The sequence below is a fragment of the Onychostruthus taczanowskii genome, unplaced genomic scaffold, assembly GCF_017590055.1.
Source record: "Onychostruthus taczanowskii isolate IOZ18803 unplaced genomic scaffold, ASM1759005v1 scaffold58, whole genome shotgun sequence".
Classification (NCBI taxonomy): domain Eukaryota; kingdom Metazoa; phylum Chordata; class Aves; order Passeriformes; family Passeridae; genus Onychostruthus; species Onychostruthus taczanowskii.
Genome location: NW_024503457.1, coordinates 4,437,488 through 4,459,411, shown reverse-complemented (window position 1 = coordinate 4,459,411; position 21,924 = coordinate 4,437,488). Strand labels below are relative to the sequence as shown.

The window sequence follows — 21,924 nt, the reverse complement described above, 5'->3', positions numbered from 1 at the left end:
TCTCAGTTTTGTTTTCAAAACATTTAAAATTCCTAGTCAGGTCTAGCAAGACATTTAACTTATTTTCCCCTGGTTTTAATAGTATCTATCTTCAAATTAATAATAAATAAATACAATATTTTGTGCACATCTGTCTGCATGTTACTGTCGCTGGAATTGAAAAGCTTAAGATACTATGATCCTAAAATCCTTTTTGTTTCTTGGCATTGTAACATGTATAGTGAGATTAATGTACAGCCTTGTGGCCAGGAGCAGTTGTCTCCATTAAAAACTAAATCTTGGCAAGTATTTCCATACAACATATGATATCAGACTAGTCTTTCCCTAAAATCAGAAGAAACTGTGTAGTAAGTAATTGCTGTTGTCTTGTTCAGTATGTCAGCAATGCCTCATGAGAAATAGTAGCAAATTGCACATGATAAATACATATCCAAAGATATTTCAGACCTGAAGCTTCCCTTTGAGATGCTCTTGGTTTGGGGGTTTTGTCAGGGCTTTTTGAATGACTGTCAAAATCTCAAGTCAAATAATTTTACAGATTAAAAAAACTTAGATAGCTTTCTTTCTCAGAGACATAATCCAAAATATGATCTGCTGTTTCAATGCAAGCATCAATCACCCGAAACCACATCGGAATCAGAATAACAATGCACTGTTCTCTAGCCACTAACTTACATTTACTCAAGCAGGCACTGACCAAGTTAAACAAGCAATAAAAGTGGTGTTTTGGGGGTACTGACTGATAGATGAGTTCCTGATTTGTGAGGGCTTTTGGGCCCTTGTAGGACTCAGGGCAGCATTTAAGCAGTTTTGTTTCTTTTTTCTCCATTTTTAAATGAAACCTCTTCTTCTCCCTCTGGCTGTCTTATCTATTGATGTAACTGGTGTTGCATGAGAAATTACCTCATTTCGGTGACCAGAGACAGCTTTTCTATCAGCTGCAGTAAGGTTTCCTCATTTGTTTAATGAACCTGGATAGGCAGAAAATTAAGTATCAGGAGCTTCAGAGGAAGAAAACTAAACCAGAATGTTCTGTGTATTGGGTGGCTTAAAAAAATATATCTGTATTAATATAGCCAGTACATGTAATTGGTATTTAGATTATGGCATGATTATTGCTTTGCAGACAGGGGACTCTGTTATCACTCAGTCATCAATGAAGTAGCTGCATTCTGTGCTCATCTCATCTCTGAAGCTGAAAGAAGAGCTAGTTATTATCTTCAAGTGAGTTATTAATGAGGGGAAAAATCATCCCCAATTACTGTGAAGCAAAATATTTCAACATTTACATATCTCAGACTTTAATTTTGATCTAATCCTTCATGAGTTCTTAAGCTCAGACAGTATTCACGTTCCCAAACATTCTCACACTGGCATATCAAGAGGAACTTACACCTGTCCAAGTGCTGGCTTTCCTAAGGGTATGCTCCAGGGTCACAGAAGTGCTGCCCATCCCATCCTTGTGCTGCTGGAGACTGACATCCTCTGAGATTCCTTCATGCTGCACCATAGGAACAGAGCCTCCACTGTCAGCTGTGCCAGAGAAAAAATTCTGAGTTGTCTATACTGTCTGTGTTCCCAGTCAGTTTTGGTTTTTTTCTTAACTAGAAACAGCCTGGAATTTATTTGCAAGGGCTAATTTTGTTCTTTTGCTTTCCTTTGAATCCTTTTGAAATTAATGGTTTGGAAGTTTTGACTCTGAACGTCCTAGAATAAAACCTGGGCAACACAAAGGTGATGATTTAAATTCATATAAACATGTGGACAGTAACCAGGAGATGGGAGAAGTGCTGTCCACACTGTGAATCCATCTATCAACCCAGATGTGAAGGTCTGACCTTGGCAGATTCAGGGGGTGGGGATGTCAAACACAGTTTGCAGTCAATTGGAAATGTAGCTACTAGACAAAGAAAACTCAGTAATTACACAGCTGTTTCAGTAGATTACAGATTTCCTAGAAAACAATAAAATAACCATCTGTGAATGGAAAAAAAAAGTAAACTATTTTTTTAATTCAAAAACATTTCTGAAAGTCATCAGATATCTCCCCTGTAAACTTCTTATCTCTTTTCAAAAGCGACACACTCTGTAACCAATCGGTGTAGATTTCTCTACAGCATTTATGTCCATTAATGCTTCATTGATTTACAGTGAAACTTTTGAAGGAGGGTCTTGAATAGACATATTAATATTAATTTCTTGTGAAGGATGGCTGCTATTACACTAAATATTAAATGAATTCATAATACTTGGACATTTGCAATAAATCACTTCTGGGACTGCATGCTACTATCCCGTTCTCTTTTTTTTTTTTTTTTTTTTTTAATATTAAAACCATGGAAAAGAGCTGGTTGCTCCCAAAGAAATGTAGAGCTTTGTAACACTAGAATCATGAACGAATTCCCACAGCACAAGGAGGAGTTTCAGCTTAGTCCCATTTTACAGACAGAGAGAGGCATGTAGTGGTTTAGGTTGAACTGCTGATCACAGAAGGTTCAAATCCAATCTGTTTCTCATGGGTGACGTCACAGCAAATTATCAGTTCCTGACAGTGCTTCTTTTGCTTGAAATGCTGTGAGCAGCGTCAGCAGAGGATTTGGCCATGTGATAACCAGACAGCTGAGACCCAGACTCAAAGGGAGTCTGCACATATTGTCTAATCTCCACACACACAAAGTGGTTGGTATCAAGTCACCTCTAAGTCTCTTGCCCAAGGCCACTACTTGAAGGATGGTGCTGCTCAGGTTTTGACTAGGCTTAGCAATTGAATTAAGGCATCTTCTCTCTTCCAAGACCACAGATCTTCATTTCAGAAGTTCAGTAAAATGCTCAGCAGGGGCTAAAAATCAATTTTTTATTTTTCCTTTTATTAAAGTAGAACAAAGGATAGATCAGCAAATTCATTATAGCTTTCTGTTTTCTAAGGGATAACAGTTTAAGAGTAGAAATTTATGCCAGGGCTAACCCTGTAGAGTGGAAGCCGTTCTTGAAGACAAAACTGAATGACTGTCAGACTCATCTGCTTTTTAATGTGTAGATGGGTGTGAGTATATGCACTTTCTTCATTCCAAATATTTCTGCTTCTGCGCCTTAAATGGTCTAAGTTGCACAAGGTTTTCCTAATGAAAATTTGCCAAGTTATTTAAATTAGAAGCAAAAGTTAGAAAAGCTGCTACCACATAGGAATATTAATTGTTTGTTATACAGGGCTTTAGTTCACATAGTTGCTTTGCATTTGCAAGACTGCCAATTAAAGAGGCTCAAAGTGCTCACTGCTGCACAATAGCCGTTTCTCCAGAGCCCCACAATGGCTATTGTATTCTGTCACTGACCTTTGGACACCTTCAAATGCATATTGACACAGGATGCTGGGATCATTAGAACTATTGTCTCAGTGTGCCACAGGGAAAGAAGAGTTTTGCAATTGCATGAAGAGCTTTAAAATTTTATATAATGATGACAGCAACAATATTTCTTAATTAGACAGTGAGAGAAAAACTGCAGCATTTTTCCTGGTGTTTCAGATGAATTCCAGAATGCACACTTTCCATACAGTCCTTTCCCATCAGGAAAAGAAGGTATTCATCAGGGGCATTTGGTCTGCTTTTCTGTTGTTTCCAGTGGAATTGATTTAATTTTTTGACCTGGTAGAGCCATATGGCCAGCCTGCCTTAGCTTCAGTGGATTCTGCCTGGGTGAACATCTTGACAGGATGCATCCTTTCATCCTGTAAGTGCAAAACACTCTTTTAAAACATGACCAGTGGTATGCAGGAGACCAGAATCCGGATGCACAGATCGCCCTAGGACAACAGTTCAGACTCTGCTCTTCAAAAATCAGTGGACTTTGGCTCTGTGACAGCAACTGTGCTTCGTTTTATGTCTTCTGTATCTTGGCATCTAAGGTATTTCTATTTTCTAACCAGTCCATGACAGTTAAAGAGTGCAGACAAGAACTTTAGAAGCAGAGATACCAGATACTGCAAGTACATTTACTGTAGTAAATCCAAGCATCTTCTAAAATCTTATATTTATTTTATTGTAGACTTTCTATTCTTTAAAGCTGCTCTGAGAAATTACTTCAGCAGTCAGAACATAAAAGAGCATAATTTTAAACCTTGCATGGGACATTTTGTCTACAGAGAATAAATAAATTACTGGCTTGTATTTCCAACAAATTTTCCTACTTAAATATATAGAGAAAGTTTCTGTTTCATAAGTCTTGCTGTTTCTGGGTTTGATTTTATCCCCTGGGATCCTATTATTGAACAAATTATCAAATACAGCTAAACTTCACAGCCCTGAGCCTCTGAACATAGTTTGGGTAATGGCTTGCACTTCTGACAAAAGAGGAAGAAATCTAATAGACCTTTGCAAAACTCCTTGTATCATTTTTAAAAAATGGAAAAATTTACTGCACAGCATTGCTGGTTTGCAGCTCTAACCTAGCATTGTGGAGCATGTACCAGAGGATAGCCAATTTCTACATATAAACCTCTAGCCAAAAAACTTTCAAAATGAAGGACATAGTATTTGGTATTTATGTGTGCTTGAGGTAAATGTGCAGCAGGATTTCTCACACTGTTGTAAAATCCAAAAGGTCAGATGTGTTTCCTCAGGAACACAGGCTAAACTTTTTTCTTCCCATTAACTGAAAGGGTGCTATTATCATCTTTTCATTTCTCTGTGTCAGAAACCCTTGTAGAACTTTGAAACCTCCCATGCACTGCCACTGCAATTGCCAATTGTGAGTTTTGTGGTCTGTCTTCAAACATCAAGGTGATGTCTTTAATGCATGAGGGGAAGTGACCCCTTTCTGGGAGGGAGGCATGAATAGTTATTGCTGTGTGATGCAGGATGTGAAGGGTAGCATGTTCTGGAAAGAGTTGTTAAACCAGATTCTTATGCCTCCATTCTCCCTACTGTAAATCTGCATCAGGTAGTAAGAGGCAGTAATGATGAATGCTTCTCTTACAGTGGGCTGGGATCTGAAATCTCTCCTCAACCCATTGTGCTTTCCAGCAGAGGTTTTTAGCCATGGGTCCTGATTTCTTACTTGAGATGTATCTATATTGAGGGACAGGCTTCTCCTTGAAGAGAGAGGGCAGCACTCTGCTTGCTGTCCTCTCTGCATGGGAAGTTTGTATCTTTGCTGCACTAGTGTAGCTGCATTCTTTCTTTCAAAAGGCACATGATCACTGCCTGGATGGATTTGAAAATGGGGATAATCTTTGCAGTATGTTTGGTCTTTACTGAATTAGTTGATGCCTTTTTCAATGGGGTGGGATTTTCATAGGATCTTTATTATAGACAGTTCAAGTTCTACCTGGATCCAACTCTGTGGCACTTTTGAGAGGTTTCCTGCCTCACACATTGAGGTTCTCCAAAATGAAAGCAAAGGGACTTGGTATGTCTGCTCACTGCCCTTGTTTTGTTTGGTTCCTTTGCAGAAGGAGAAGAAGAGCGGGCTCTTGAAACTTCTAGCAGGAGCATCAACAAAAAAGAAGTCACGCTCCCCACCATCTGTGTCCCCCACTCACGACCCCCAGACCGCCATTGAAGGAGTTCTGCAAGGGGCAGTGGGGCCTGAGCTGTCCTCCCTCTCCAGTCACGGCAGAGCCGGCTCCTGCCCCATCGAGAGTGAAATGCAAGGAGCCATGGGGCTGGAGCCTCTGCACAGGAAAACAGGCTCCTTGGATTTGAATTTTTCCATCCCTTCACCTGCCAGGCCACCCCTCTCTTCCATGGCAGCTATTCGGCCAGAACCCAAGCCTTTGCCCCGGGAAAGGTAAGTAGTGTTTCTCCTGAGGTTGCCTGCATCCACAGGGAGCAATTGGAGGAGGGATGAAAGTTTTATTTGCTCAGTAGTTGTTGCAGTTTTGGTGTCCTGTGGATTGACTGTACGTGTCTCAGCTGTCTTTTAGAAAGACAGGGCTTACATGCATCTCTGCCCATTGAAAATAATTTGGTACACCATGCAGGTTTAAAGTGTTTAAGAGCACGTGTCCATGACACTCCACAGCTCTGGTCTAAATGTGGATGTGCAGGACAGCAGTGCTTTCTAAGCCCAAATGGTGTAAATGCTGTTGGCAAATGCCACATTTTAAATGGGATTCCAGTATTTTAACTTAAGGAATAAGTTAAAGAAATTGGTATATTATGTCCCATCTGGACCTGTCCTGTTGTGCAATACCAAAGGCTGTTTCAAATTCTTCTTGTTTAGCATACATACAGATATGGCCATCTTCAGTGACCTGTTACCAAAAATGTAGCTCATTTCTAGAGGGGGATGTACCAGTGATTCTGGAGTTCATTTCAGCAGCCTGCTCTCTACCTTGGTACCTCAGATTAACTGACTTTGCAAACCTGAAAAAAGAAGAATAGGAATACCAAAATACAAAAGCAGGTGGAGAGGGATAACTGACCAGAAAAGACGTGGGGGTTGCAGAAAAGAGATAGGTCTCTATGTGCAGAGTCACACTGGCTTCAGGTAAATGTTTTCTACAAGACTGCAGCTTGAAGACTGGGAAGGGAATAAATAATACAGCTACAGTGCTGTTGAAATGCTTTTAACTCAGAAGGTGATTGAGAAAAACATATCTTTACAAAACCATTGAGGAATTTTCAAAAAGCTGTTCAGGGAAAACACTTGAACTGGTATTTAAAACAATTTTGAAATAACATTAAAATCACAGAAGTTGGAAAGAAACTAGTTTTGTCTGAGTATATGAAGAAGATGAAGGGAATGGATTGGGCAAGGCACCTGACCCTGAATCCTGCTGGGATCATGAAGCAGATGATGCATAATGAGAGACATTACAGTGTCCAAATACAGTGTTTTACTCAGTGCAGGTTGGAATTCAGTTGAGAAGGTGACAGTGACACCATAACGTAAACTTTTCTAAGGCATCTGGTTTGTTACCATAAAACCCCTTCCTGAGTAAACTGTACACGACCAACCCAGCAGATAGTAAGTGTATTGGAAATTGATTCACTGGCATCAAATCTAACTCTATGTAAGAAATCACTAGAAAATGGTTATTAATGTATGTAGTGCAGCCCAACAGGAGTGGGATCCTGGACCTGAACTGTCGACATAAAACCTTTGCTGTTGCAGAATGAGGACTGAAGCGCGAAGTGGGTGATGGGGTAGGGCAGATCTGTTGGTGCAGAGCTAATTCAGCTCCTGGTCAGGTGAAAACAGAATAACAGTATATTTCAGAAGAGGCAAATCTGATGCAAAGTGAAGTGGACTCAGAGAAGCATCATAAGAAAAATGGAAGATTTAAAACTATATACTTGCAATGAGAGTCACAGGTCGCTCTGGCATACCTGGTAAAGAGTGTCGGGATGCATGGTAACAGTCTGTAAGAGACTGCAGTCAGGATAGGCATGGGAATATTTTTACACTAGATTTGGCATTTTTTCTGAAAGAAATGCTTTTGTTCAGGTGCTGCTGTTAGACTTGAAGCAGAAATAAATACAGGCAAGTCCTTCAGCATTGTAATGAAGGCAGTGAGAACAGACTATCACAGTAGTCTCTTGCTCTTAAAATCCATGAAAAAGTAATTTAGTAAAAGGAGTGAAAAACCAATCCCTATTTAGGCACACTTAATTTGGTCTACATCAGTTCAGATTAATGCTATAAGAAAAGTTAAATCAATATAAACCAGATTTAGTACCAGTGTAACTGAATCAGTGGGCTGCTGCACCTTTAGTTAAATGTAACCATGAAGGGAAGCTGGGGAGTACAGCCCCTGACGTCTCCAGAGCTGGATGTTAATATGCTGCTCTCAAAGCTTTACTATAGAGAACTCCAGACACATTATGTAATATGCCAGGGCTAGTCCCATACCCTGCGAATTTTTCAGTCCACCTCAGGTGGTCCAGGTAGGGAAACATTTAACTGATGACTAGTTTAAGTGGCAGAATAAAACCAGAGAGACGAAAGTTACCTGGATCCTCTTAGCTGTGCTGGAATCAGGAGCAAATAGATTTAGAGTGCTAAAACTGAGTAAATATTTCCAGCTGCAGTATATGATGATAAGGAACTTACTCTGATTTTACGTATTTTGATTCCTGAGTCTTAAATCTGAAAATAAGCTATAATTGAAGTAACCATAATTATACACAGCAGGCAAGATTCTTTAATTGATTTATGAATTAACTTCCATATCATTGGTGTATCTGCATTCCTTAACTGATCATATGGGTTTTTTCATGTCCATAATGGGAAATATTAATTACCTTCATGCACTAGGAAGGATAATGCTTAGTCCTGGAATAATCTGAGCAGATACATTAAACACTTGTCTGCTAGAAATTCATCCCACATCCATCTGTGCTCATTAAATCATCAAATTTCTCAGAAGTACCAAATTATATTTTTTTTTAAACAAATTACAGTTTTCAAACCTCTTGTTCTTTTCACATCTGGCAATGGAGCAACTTGCATTCAACGTCACTCAGCTCCATATTTTGCTTGTTTGCATTTTGGTGCATTTCATACGCACAGTAGGAGCAATTCTCTGAGAAAGAAAAGGGAGGAGAGGGAAAAAAAGGTTAGATAAACAGATTCAGATGCTGGAAGAAATTTTAAAAAGCTGCAAAGCATTTCAGTACACTTAGCTGTACTTGGCTTTCTGTCTCCCAACGCCCATCTGTGCACACAGAAACAGAGCACTGAAAGGTTGGAAGAAGTAGCACATTCCTTAATATTTACGGCATTCAAAGTGAGGCTCATGCAGGCAGCAAAGCACTGCTACGTTTCCTATAGAGGTTGGCTTGCAGCTCCAGCACTCGCCACATCCAGGTTACTGATCAAACCCAGCGCACCAGGAGGTGCATTAAAGGGCTCTGATTGCTTGCACTCACTCACTATTTAAGGGATGAATTGCCTATTCTGCTGCCTGACAGTGCAGACCTTCTGGGAGTTGCAGCCAGGTAGACAGAAAGGTGAAGCAAGCATCACCCTCTTGGAGGTGCTGTTAATGTTTGTACTCTTAGTCTTTTTTGGTTGTTTGTTTTGTGGGGTTTTTTTTACAGAGAGAGGAAAACAATTATCTTCTTCTTGATATTCCAAAGCCTGGCTATGGGTGACTGGATTAGGAAGGAAATTGCTCCTAGCTCTCCTGTCATTTAGCTTTCAAATTCATCTAGTTTGCTAGGATAGTCAGAGCCCATCTCTGCCTTCTGGGTGTAGTTTCCACTACCAGTTTATAAAACCACATTCCTTCAGATGCTCTCTGCCATAAAGCATCCAGCAATCCAGCAGCAGAGCAGAGAAATTTCCCAGGTGGTGTCCTTGTCACTTCATGTGGCAGTGATTGACTGCCAAGTGAATACCCCATCAGGCTGTGTGTGCCCCACACACTCTTTTCCACCTACAGCTCCATCCAGTTTCTGCTGGTATGAGAAACAGGACCAGTACAGGGACACACTGTGGTGAGGCAGGCACTGGGCCAGAGCCTTGCCCACATCCCACCACGCTGTTGGCTCACAGGAGGGGTGTGCTGTGTGCCTGGCAGCACCAAAACAAAACACTTCCCTTGCCACCCCCTTCAAGAAAATGTGACTGTACATTAAGCAAAACAGGAGAGTTGAGTGTGCTTGTGCGTGTGCGTGAGTCATGTTCCCCTCGCTGCCTGGCACTGTTCCCAGAGGCGAACCTGAGTAAAACATGTCACGCGTTGTTGACTCTTTTATAGTAGCTGGCACTAACTCTGCCATGTTATATTGTGATAAAGCAGCTGTGGCCAGACTTATTGTCACGACTGGCATATCTGTGCTGCGTTTCTATGGTTTTTGTGCAGTCTTCAACCCTGTTATAACCACAACAGTGCTGCAGAATAAGATGGGAGCAGTAAGTTTAACCTTTAAAATAGATCCCTCCATGTTTCCATGTATCTTTCTACAAATCACTGCCACATTAGAAATTGAGCTCCCAATTCAAGGAAGCATTCAAGCATGTGCTTAACGCCCATTGACTTCAATTTTGCTGTGCTCATATGTCTTCTTTGCCAAAAAGGAAAGCAGAGGAAGGGTTCTTTTCATTCCTGGAAAGTGATACTAGAGAAATGACCCAAGGAGTAATTTCTGACGGAACAGTGACATGTATTCACGTGGTTAAGTGCTTCTCTGAGTAGGTATGCCTGCCTTAGGACTGGGAATCAATCATCAACCATCTCAGAAATTGAATCCTAATATATTTCCAGCAGAAAGGTAAAAGACCCAATTGAGACTTGTTCTTCTAGGGCTGCTGATTCAGTCACCATACTATGGAGAAGCAGGTTTTGGCTTGTAGTGTACAGAGGTGCCATAGCAATTTGCCAGTGAAAGGATGAAAAAACAAAGCTCCACTGGTAAACAAGAGCAATGGTTAACTGGGCTAGATGGTCCTTTGGCACTGATTATGCATTGCCTCCAAAACTGCATATCCCTAATTCATAAGAGACTGTTGGAGTCACAGGACTAGACCTGTCCTTAGTGCATGATATTTTGAGAAACAAGAATTTGCATTAAGCATCCAAATTCAAGAACTCTAAATGGGATCAAATTGGAGGTTAGCCCTGCAGACCTAATTGGCCTCATTGCACATTTTCTTGAGTTGCTCTAGTCTAGTTCCATCAGCGTTCCAGATACACATATTTACTCAGTGAGTATTTTGTTGTTTTTTTTTTTTTTTTTTTAGTGTCCAGGGCTGAGTTCAGCCATTAATTACTGATCAGTTCTGATCAATACTGTTCAGTGCATGCCTGCACTGTGACAGAGGGCCTGTATGAGTCATTCAGACCAGACAGGACTCCTACGCAGCCAGTGTGCATGAGATGAGTCTCTCTCTGTGGAAAGTGTGGCACGAGGCTTTGCAGCTGAAGGAGTCAGAGAAGCCACTTTCCCCACATCTGCACTACTCAGTGCATTTCATCATGGTCACTTGCTAGAGATATTCCAACCTCTACAAAAGGTGGGATGGCTCCCATGTCAGAGCCTTGACTCACATCCAGAGCAGCATCTTGTGCACTAAATGAAGCAGGCATCCTATGGGAAAAATAGTATGCAATCATATAATGAAAGATTATATTGCAAGCAGAACTAAAGTCATGGACAATTTTATTTGCCTTTTTTTTCATCTCAGATGCCTGGGTGTGAAACACTTGGCGTTCTTGTAAGGTTGTAGATTTCTTTATGTATCTACACATTATATTTTTAATCATTTTGCTTTTTTAAAAGAAACAAAACCAGAACTTCCATCAGGTGACATCTGTTTGAGGTTAGGAGTCTTATTTGCACCTTCCAGATTTCAGTAGGAGTAGCAAAAGGAGGGCTGGGTGGGAGAGGTGTTTCTTTTGGCTGTGAAAACAAGTGCTATGAAGACAGGGGACAGAGGGATTGCAAGGTCTTTGCTGACAGCAGAGGATGGACCTATTCCCAGCTCAGTGAGGTAATTGCTGCCAAGGTGCCCATCCCACCCTCAGCCCCAATCCCAGCTTCTACTGGTGCAGTCTCCTACTTCTTGGGATGCCATGTCCCTGCCCCAGGCTCCCTCCCACCAAGGCTTTTTGCTCTCCCAGACTCAGCAGAGCTTCCCCCCTCAGCAGCCATGCCCACACCTTCTATCAGGGCTTTCTGTTTTCATCACAGTCACGTTTCTTCCTCTGCTCCCAGTTTTTCTCCCATCAGCCTCCCTCTTCCTCCACCTCGTCCCTTACTTTACCCCACTCTCCAGCTCCCTGGGGTTTCCCTGCCTAGGAAAAACCCATCCCCTGTCCTTGCTGATACTACTTGCAGCCTCTCCTCATGTATTATCTCTTGCGCACCAAGACCCTTCCCAGGCCACTGCCCATCCTGGACAGTAGCCTCCAGGGATGAAGTGCCCAATCCAAGGATGCCACAGCAGCCAGCAGTGGGGATGACAAACATCAAGTCTGTCCCCTAAGAGAAAAATACAAGAGGGGCCCAGTACTAAGAAAGGAAGGGAAATGCAGCCTCTGCGGTCCCACAGAGCAAGGACAGATTGGAGCATGAATCAGCAGAGATTTCACTTTCAGTGGTCATACAAGCCTAAACATGTGCCATTTTGGGGTGGTTTGAATGTTTTTAAACCTGGCTTGAGTGGATGGTTTTCGGAAGGAACACCATCCCTTACAGACCAGTGGGACCACAGGACAGGTCTTTGCTCCCAAGTACAGGACCTGAGAGCAGTTTGTGGAAGTGCTCATATGGGTCCTGCTGGTGCTGCATAACCCCTCATGTTATTCTTGGAAGTGATGAGGTCATTGGGCTGTATGTTGGACCCTCAGCCCAATACAGCCAACTGCTGCGGAGAATTTGGGCCAAAATTATTAACATTTGTCAGAATTGTAACTATATAAGACAGATTTACACAATTTACAACAGAAAATACCAAATACTGTTAATGGTGGTCAGAGGTGGTTGCCACACTTGTCATCATAATTGTTGCCCAGCATTTTGAAAGTTGGTAATTTAGAGGTGGAATGTGACACAGACAAAATTGAGAAGACTGAGATTCATCTAAAATGCCAAGCGACAGTTTGGTATAGGAAAACCTACAATTTTGTAGCATCTTTTTGAAAAGGGGAGAAAAGGGGAAATTAAAAGTGGAGATATAAATAGAAGTATCCCGGACTGCCTTTTTGGGAGTGAGGGAGGATGTCTGGGAGAAGAGACCTTTTCTGCCAAAAAAACACAGCTAGTAGCTGTCCTTGGGATTCCATTCCCGAGGATAAGCGGGGCTGAGGTGCCACCTGGAGGTGTGGAGGGGCGGCACAGCTCCCCGTGCCAGCGCAGTGCCGGGATGCTGCCCCTGCAGCCCCCACCGGGCTGCCTCTCCCAGGCTCTGCTTCAAACCTCTCGTGGGAAAAGGCATCGCATCTTTTTCCGTCTCTCACACAGGAGTTCTTAACTGATTTGCAAGGTCTTTTGTAGCTAGTATTTTGTTATTCTATCAAAAACCTCTTTGGTACTATCTTGTGAGGTACTGTAGTTAATTAAATTTAAACCATAGCGTTTAGGGTTTCCTGAATGGAGGAAAGTGCTTCATTTTGTAATGCAGTGACTGAGATTTATTTCTCTATATTGCTAAGAAGATGCTGTGTAGAGCCCCTTTTATGACAGTGGGCACATTCCTGTTGAGTGTGGTCACCTGCCTCCTCTTGTGAACCATTTAGGGACTAGCAGCTCATCACTCTGAGGATGTAGTTTTGCTTTAAAAGGATATCTTTGTGCTTTTGGTATAACATGAGGTGCTGGCAGTCCCAGATGGGTCTTCAGAGTGACCCTGCCCAAGACAACACCTTTTTCTGAGTTTCTGTTTTCTGACTTGCCAGAATAGTCTGTGAGTACCTCCACAGCACTCAAATAATGTTGAGGTCCAACCTTTTTTGTTTCTCAAGGCCTCTTGAGTTCCTGATGCAGAGCTCCGATGTGCTGTGATTGTGCATAAGAGTAGTGAGATCTGAAACTTGGCATCATCTTAGCTGAAATTGTTCCACTCTGATAATTTAATTAATCAACACTGCAGCAGAGTGTTTGAAATAATGTGTGCATTCATTTGCATAATGAGTGTAATTGGCAAAGCTTCATATTATAAGTGTAGCAGTTCCACAGATGATAGCTTGATAGACCATTTTCCTGCACACGTTTCAACCCCTGTTATTTGCTTTTCCACAGAGGAAGGAAGTGACAACTAGATTTATTAACCAAGGTACAGAGAGGATCAGCAAATTTTTGATGGCACTTGAACACATATATTTTCCATGACTGTGTTGCTCTGTCAAGATAAAATAGCCATGGTCAGGTATTAGAACAGAAGCCCTGCTCCAAATGGAGTTTACTGCTTTTCCAAGCAATGGGTTGTTTGGCTGTGGAGATGTCCAGACACAGAGTAAAAGCTGATATTTCCAGTGTCATGCCAAAGTGGAGTGCCTAGTTTGAGAGCTGAAGTCACTAGGCACCTGAGCAAAATGTGCAAATAAAATGGGTGACTGCCACTGGAGAGCCCCTTGCTTTAGTACTGTCTCACTGGGGATGGCCTCAGGGCATGGTCCACAGCCTCCAGGGCGTGTTAAAGTCCCCAGGGGCAGGGTATTATCTTAAATAAGTACTCACCTTGTTACAAACAGGACTCAAGCACTGGCAGCGAGGCAGCAGTTGTGAATATAGTAATTCTCAGGAGATGAACTTTAGGTAATCAATTGGCAACTTTTAACTATCTTACTATATTCATTACTTTGCAATTAGCAAGACAGTTATTGACTGTTAACCAAATGCCAGATGACTGCAGAAGTGCCGAAGGAAAAAAACAACCGTGCAGTAGAAATATATTCCCTGCTCTGCATACAAGTGCGTTGATATAAAATGGCCTGGTCTGTGCTCTCAGAAGGACGCCTGCTGATAAGCTCTGAGTGCAGAATAGCTGTATCAGGCTCAGACACATCATTACTTCATTGAAATGAAGTGACACTTGACAACTAAGTTCCCAGAGAGCCCTGGGAATGGTTCAGGACTGGGGCTCCCCGTTGGTTTGGAGAGTGCTTTGAAAGTCACTTGATACCTCTCCATTTTAGCTTCCCTTCCAGGTTTGAGGGACTCAAAGTACATTCTCAAGACATATTATAAGAAGAAAAATGTGAACTGCTTTAGCTAACATCTGCTGGTGTCACAGGCGGTGAGAGCATTGCAAACCCCATTTTCCATCAGTAGACAAGAGAAGAGAGCATATCATATATCTGGACTTCTGTAACATCTCACAACATCTCTCTAAATTGGAGAAGGATGGATTTCATGGGTGGGCTGTTAGGTGGATCAGGAATTAGTTAGACAGCCACATCCAGAGGGTAGTGATCAGTGGCTCAATGTCCTAATGGATATTGGTGACGCATGATGTTCCTCAGGGGTCCACTCTGGGACCAGTGCTGTTCCATACCTTCATCAATAACATAGATGGTGGGATTGAGGGCATCCTCAGGAAGTTTGCAGATGACACCAAGCTGATTTATGCAGTTGACACATGGGCTCTAAGCAACCTGCTTGAGTTGAAAATGTCCCTGCCTCTAGCCAAGGGGTTGAACTAGGTGACCTTTAAAGTCCCTTCCAGCCCAAACTGTTCTGTCATTCTATGATGCTATGATTTTTGGATGGAGCAAACGCAGAGCTGAATAGGACATGTTACAGCAGAGATGCAACACTAGGATAAAGCAGCCAAGTCCTGGCACAGGCTCAGCACACAGCTGGGAGCAGAGATATCATGAGTGGTCCATCCATTTGACATTTCTGCTTTCATGGACTGGCTCCAGAGTCATCCTGGTCAATTGTCCAACCAAGCTGGCAAGAAATTTACATCTTACTAAGTTTTAGTAGAAAATGTAGCTGCATTGCATACAACTAGTGTGTGAAAATGTAACTTACTGATATTTCCAAAAGTTGGGGGTTTTTTTCCCCAAGATCTCTGGTAGTGGTGCCCAGCTGCTCCCATCAAGTGCAGATTAACCAAGTGTTTGCACATTTTTCTCTCCAAAGGTACCGCGTTGTGGTGCCATACCCACCGCAGAGCGAGGCGGAGATCGAACTGAAGGAAGGTGACATTGTGTTTGTGCACAAGAAGCGGGAGGATGGCTGGTACAAGGGGACGTTGCAGAGGAACGGCAGGACGGGCCTCTTCCCCGGGAGCTTTGTCGAGAGCTTCTGAGGACAAATCGCCGCTCTCTCAACTGAGGAGCTTTCAGGGGAAACTGCATAGCACAAGAAGAGACAGCAAAGAGAAACTGGACTGATAACCACTGCCATTTTTATTTCCAAAGACTTCCCCCAGGCCCTTCAGTCTGCAGCTCTGGAGACACAGTGTCCCGCTGTGCTCCGAGACCGTGTGCGGTGCATACAGTGGTATGTTGAAGTAGTGCCTTCCACCTGGAATCACAGACTGAAAGGACGCCCATCTGGACTGTAGTAACCTAAACTCTGGCTGTTAACCTTTTGTGTAAATTATAGAGAAGATATCTTTAAAAAAAATTAAGAGGAAAGCTGTTATATTGCTGTAACTTATTTGTCAGAGCTGCAGTGTTCTTATTACTGGCCTATGCAAGATGGATTTGAGAGTTCAAGGAGGTGTGCTAGGAAGCTCTAAACTGGGATTTTGTTTTTACCAAGGGAAGAAGAGGGGAGGGTGGAGAAAACCCCAGCTAAAGATCAGTGCATCATTATGCAAGTAAGAATGAGGAGTCAAAAATGTTAATGTCATGCTTTCTATATACCTCAAAGATATGCTGCGCAGGTTTGTTGGTGCGTGTTGGTGTTCAGTACTCAGAGTGCCACACCACCCCGTGTCCTGGCACTGCTGCCAGGGAGGTCCTGGAGGAAGCACGGCTCCACCATTAAACTGTGGTTATTTGAGCAGAATCCCTTTTGCCTGTCTTCTGCCCGTATTATATGCAGCATGGATTTTTGTCCTTCGGTATCACTTTCCATTGCTTTTTTGTACGACGTACCTTTTTACTGTAAGAATTGCTCTACTTTATATATATTCCTACTAGATCAGACATTTCCTCTTTTTCATACATCTGGTGCTATTTTTTTTAATTGTTAAAGATTTGGTTAAACAGAGAGGCTGCAACAAAATTTGCATTCAACATATGAAATTAAAAACATACCTGAAGATAGAGATCAGACTGCTTGTTCTTGCATCATAGAGGAAAAGAGAAAAAGCTGCATGGTCACCGATAAATATACCTGGGGGGGCCGCCTGTGGAACATACACATGCTTGCTCTCTCCTACATATTTAGAGTGGCTGAAGACCCATGCTGAAGCACAGCGTTTCTGTCTGGAGAGTGATAATGACTCCAGAATTGGAAGTAATTCCCAGAGGAGTCATTTTAATTGACTTTTTCATGGCAATAAGAAGAACACTGCAGGTTCTAGCACACGCAGGGACCGTGGAGTTTTCCTCTGTCGTTGCATGACGGAGACAAGAGCTGATCTGCGACAGCAGTAATTAGTGTTATGGAAATGTGATTTCTTACTGTAGAAATGTACAGTTCTGGAGACTGTTGGATTTCTTAATGTCGTCAAGCTACAATACAAACTGTATCAGGCAATATAAGCTTCCATCTACCAGGGACTTAAAGGTGCAATAAATGTGAGTTTAGCCAGTAATTTGTATGAGAAGGAATGAGAAAAAAAAGTCATAATGCAGTTGTTGAGAGTATTTAAAAAGACATCGGTTCTTGAGGAGTGAATTGTGTTGAAAGGCCTTTTATAGCTGTATCCATACCTTGCCTCTGACAGCAGCTGGCTGTTTGCCAAAGCCCACATGTGGTGGGTGTTTAGAAGTGTGTCAGCGGCACTGTAACCTGGAGATGATCTTATTAAAACAAAGAGGCCTGGTGGGTGAACATCATCACTGCGTTACCAGTATTTCATATGCGAAGGTGTAAGTTTTGTTTTCATTCAAGCTGTGTGTAGTACATATCAAAACCCATGTAAGTGAGCATTCATGTTTAAGTTCAGCTCTGTGACTTTGTTCTCTGTAAAATAAGTTCTTCTTGCTGTCACATGTTAACAAACCAATTCCAGAAACACAGTTCATGGCCAAGTATAGCACCTTCAAACCAGGAGGCATCACTTTCAGGGTGTTTCTTTTTATACTTGATGTTGCCGCATTTGTTGATATTCCAGATTGTAATGAGTCAGTCACTAAAAATTTAGTTACTGTTAAGAGGAAATTGCCTTTTTATAACCAATAAGAGACTGAAGAAATGTCTTCTGGAAAGACTTGTTTGAGATTAGAGCCATATCTGTTCCACTTATTTGGTCCAGGGCAGAACTGGTGTCATTGCACCTCAAACAGTAAACTGCACAGTTAGGCAGTCAGCAATGCCAAAATGGGTGTTATTGATTCCAATAAAAATTCTGGGTTAGATCTGTCAGAGATGAGATTTTTTTCTGACAACTTACAGTGGTTAAAATGCTCTTAAAATTCTGTTCTGTGGTGTATTTACTACAGTCAGAAAAACAAAACAGGATGACAACTTGCATGCTGCCTATTCTGTTTAGCCAGATCTAAAATGGTTCCAGATTTCCACTGTTTTGTGCTTTACTCTAACAGGACAAAAGCTGGAGTGTGAGAGGATCAAGGAAAACATGCAGATGTCATATCATTAAATCAGTGCTTTAAAATACATTTTGCAAGGAGGATGATGATTTTTTGAATGGTCGACAACCCTTCCAGTGGTATTTTTCTTCTAGGAAAAATATGGGGGGAGGAGGTGTTCTGTTTTGATAGCAGCTGTTTCTGGGCCCTCTTTATTGCTTATCACAGTTTGGGTTACTGAGTAATCTTCTTGGACAAATCACTTCCATGCCAGGAGCACAAGTATTAAGGTCAACTTAATACAGCCCAGTGATAGAAAAACATGACCCAGTGCCATTCAGAAAGTCCTGGACTGAGAGAGGTTTGACTCATACTGTGGTCTAGTTTTTGCCTGTCATGCCAGGAAGAGGGAGGAGGGGGCATCTCCATCTCCTGCAACAGGGCGGAGAAAAGATTCCTTCTGGTGGCCTCAGTTTGTAAAATGCCAGATTTGTTATTCTAGAAATGGGTTCAAGTAATTGAACAGTTCCTTTGAACTTTGCACAGCTCAGAAAATGTTTTTGTTATACATGAATGTTAACGTGGTTTAGGAAATGTTGGCAGATATGAGTACAAATGAACTACAATGACTGTGTTTCTGATTCTTTAAATAAAATAAGTATTAAGGCAACTTGATTGAGGTTTCTCTCTCTATTAGACAACAAGGTGAACAAGGAGTGCAAGCGGCTCTGAGGTTTGCAAAGAAAATAGGGAAAACTGGTCTGCAAACCCTGTAGTAATTCCCACATAAAAACCTGTTAGGGGTAAGAAACGACTGAACAGGAGTCAGAATCTCTGGTTCTTCTTTTAGCACAACTGGGATTTCTTCAAAATCTTGAGAAGTTAACAACTTACCTGTGGAGAAGAGGTGTGTAGGTCCAGAGAAAGAGAGTGGGTACAGGCCAGGAAGAGGCAGCAAGGTGGCAAGGATAAGGCTGTGGCAGAGAAGCCAGGAAGGGATGTGAAAGCAAAAAACTGACAAGGAAAAGAGCAGCCTCTGATAGTGTTAATGGGCTTCAGGGGTGCTCTGAGGTCACCTGGTGGGTTGAGCAAGTTTGTGGGCTGAGGAAAACCCCTTTCCTCATGGCCTGGGTAGGCTTGGGTCAGCAGAGTCCATGTGTCCTCTAGGCAGTGTACAGCCAAGGAACTACAAAGAGAGGGAAGGAGCAGGTTCTACCCTGGGCAACTCCGGTGAGAAGGGTAAACCCGTTTTTGGACAAGGCCTGAGATTCCCATTCAGCAGCACAGTGCAGAGCATCTGAAGGGGGAACATGAGTCCATGAGTGGATCTGGATGTGTTTACCTTGATCTGGCTGATAGACACCTCTGGAAAAGGCACCTACGGGTGGTGATTCTTTGCACAGTTAGTGAGGCACAGCTAACTCACCAGGTCATCTGCATGAGAGGTGACACAAGTCTCTTTTTGCCACAGCTGGATCCTGAGTCAAAATTCTGAAATGTGGAAACCACTAGAATCTAAATGTGGGCAGGCAACACTTCTCCCTCTGCTAAGCCTTGCTGGCTGTCTGACAAGCAGCATGGTGCAAAACGCTGCACAGAGGAGTCTACCAGCTACTTCCGAGCTGGTCTGGCGTGCCAGTCCCCTCCACACTTTGCCAGGTCCTGTTCCTCTGGCATTTCTGTGTGCCCTGCTGCCAGCACATACCGCACACCTCACACAGCCTTGATACTGCATGTCACCCTGTGCTTCTGCTCCAGTGCCTGATTGAAATTTAGGCCGTGTTTTGAAAGAAAAATAATAATATTAAAATTGTTACATGGTTTGACTGTTTCTAAACGCTCATCGAGAGCAGAACCACCTGGACAACATCTGCAGGGCTTTCCTGCAGCCAAAAGCTCTTCCTGACATCAGCAGCTCCTTATACATGGTGAACCTGGCAGCTACACGGCTTGGTTAGTTGGTGCCAAACCAAATAAATGAGCTGTACTGGAAGGAAAGCCAAGAGGTGCTACAGTCTGGAGAAGGCCCTGTCCTCGCGCCCCAGCCTTTCATGTAGCAAAAATAACTTTCCAAGTGGTCACAGATGTATTTCCATTCACTGGGGCGTGGGTGTCTATCCTCCCTTCAGAAAACCACTTGATTTTTCTCAGCCACCAAGCAGCACCACCTGCCCCACGGTGCCACAAAGGGGCCACGAGCCAGAACACCGAGGAGCTTGTACCAAGGTGGTCCCCTGCAGCACGTGCCTGACAGCCTGTGTGAGTCCCCCATGTTTACAGTACATGTCAGTTGCAGGTGAGCCCACCTCTACTTGGGTCTCTTCCTTGCTCCCTATGGAGACCCCAGCAGCTCCAGGGAAAGACAGCCAGCATCCTGCTGACTTGGCCAGGGAGTCACTGAAAGCTGTTTCCAACACAAATGGCTCTTTTGCACCAGACAAGATGCAATGCAGTGCTTTTACAAAGGCAACAGGAATAGTCTTGCACACAGGATTCTGAGCTTTATGACCTCCTGTGTGACACACACACGTGTATGCAGAAAAGCCCGTGAGCAAGGAGTGCTGCCAGGGAGTGGGGCTGCACTGGTGCTAGCTGCCCACCCCTCTCAGGAAAGGACAGGACTGGCTTTAGTTAAGGGTGAGCTTCCTTGGGGGAAGTGCCTGGCCGGGGGAAACCTTGGATTGGTCAATGCCATCGGTGCTGCACTCCAGCAAACGACAGGGATGAGTCATGGGGGAGCTGCCTTTGGTGGAGGGGTTGCTGTCATCCATGGAATCCTCGTGGGGAACACAGAAGCGATGGGGCACAGCTAAGTAAGGGGGCAGAGGAAAAATGAAGTCATTAAGACAGGAAGGAAGGGAGAAGTGTCTTTAACTTACTGTCAGAGAAGGAAAGCATATTACATTTGCGTTCTGCATCTGCACAAGGGCTTGGCAGAGCTGCTGTCAGTCATGCCAGTGTGTGCACCCCGCGCTGGCCCCAGGAGTGCAGCTGTGGGGTGTGCGTGGCAGGAGTGCAGGGCAATCCCATCGCCAGGAGGGCATGTCCTCCGCCGTCCCACCAGGCCAAGGAGGACCACAAGGAGTGCTTAAGGGCCAGGGTCCCCAGGGCTGGCACCGGCACAGGACTCTGGAGACAGGGCAGTGTCTGACAGGCATCTCCAGCTGCTGAGTGTACACATGCCCAAGGAAACTCACAGGCACCCCTGGCTTTGCCACTGAATCAGGCTGGGAGTCAAAGTCTGACACATCCCCGGCCCAGGGCTGGTGACCCTGCCCCACATCACTGCTGCCTCCTTGAGGCACTCGGCTCTCACGTGTGATGCTGCACAGCCAAGGGGTCTGGGAGCTACCCCTTTCTCCCCAGCAACAGCAGAAAGGCATTCCCTTTCTCCTCCTCATGGGTGTGTCGAATTTGCCCTATAGCTGCCCACTGGAAAATCAGCCTTGAAGACAGCAGGGCAATTTGTTAAGGTTTTTCCTTCCCCCCTCCCCAGATAATTGTCTGGGATCTGCGTTAATGGAAACATAAATTGACTGCCACTCTGCTAAATGACAATCAGGTTTTGTTTGACAGAGCTAGGAAGTATCTTATCCTGAACATTGGCATCAAACAATCTAAATGCAAATTGCAAAGTGTTTGGGGGTAAGGAGGCTGTTTATCTTCTGATGAGGTTATATAATAATGCAAGGGGGGGGGGGGGGAGAGAGAATTGCCTTTCAATTCCTAAAGGCTATCAAAAAGCATGATGGTTAAACCATGGGGCTAGTGTTTACATTTTATTTTAATGGAGCAGATTCAGTTATTTGGCATGGATTTTC

The 21,924-nt window shown here is 43.3% G+C and overlaps 1 protein-coding gene across 1 annotated transcript in view; it reads left to right on the top strand.

Annotated features, from left to right (window-relative positions):
• SH3RF3 (SH3 domain containing ring finger 3) overlaps window positions 1-18,747 on the top strand; it is a 92,683-nt gene extending 73,936 nt beyond the window's left edge. Inside the window, exons 9-10 of the mRNA XM_041418028.1 lie at window positions 5,450-5,787; window positions 15,537-18,747. Coding sequence (XP_041273962.1) covers window positions 5,450-5,787; window positions 15,537-15,705 — 507 coding nt within the window. The 3' untranslated portion in view covers window positions 15,706-18,747. The remainder of the gene's footprint in view (window positions 1-5,449; window positions 5,788-15,536) is intronic.
• The last annotated feature ends 3,177 nt before the right edge of the window (window positions 18,748-21,924 follow it).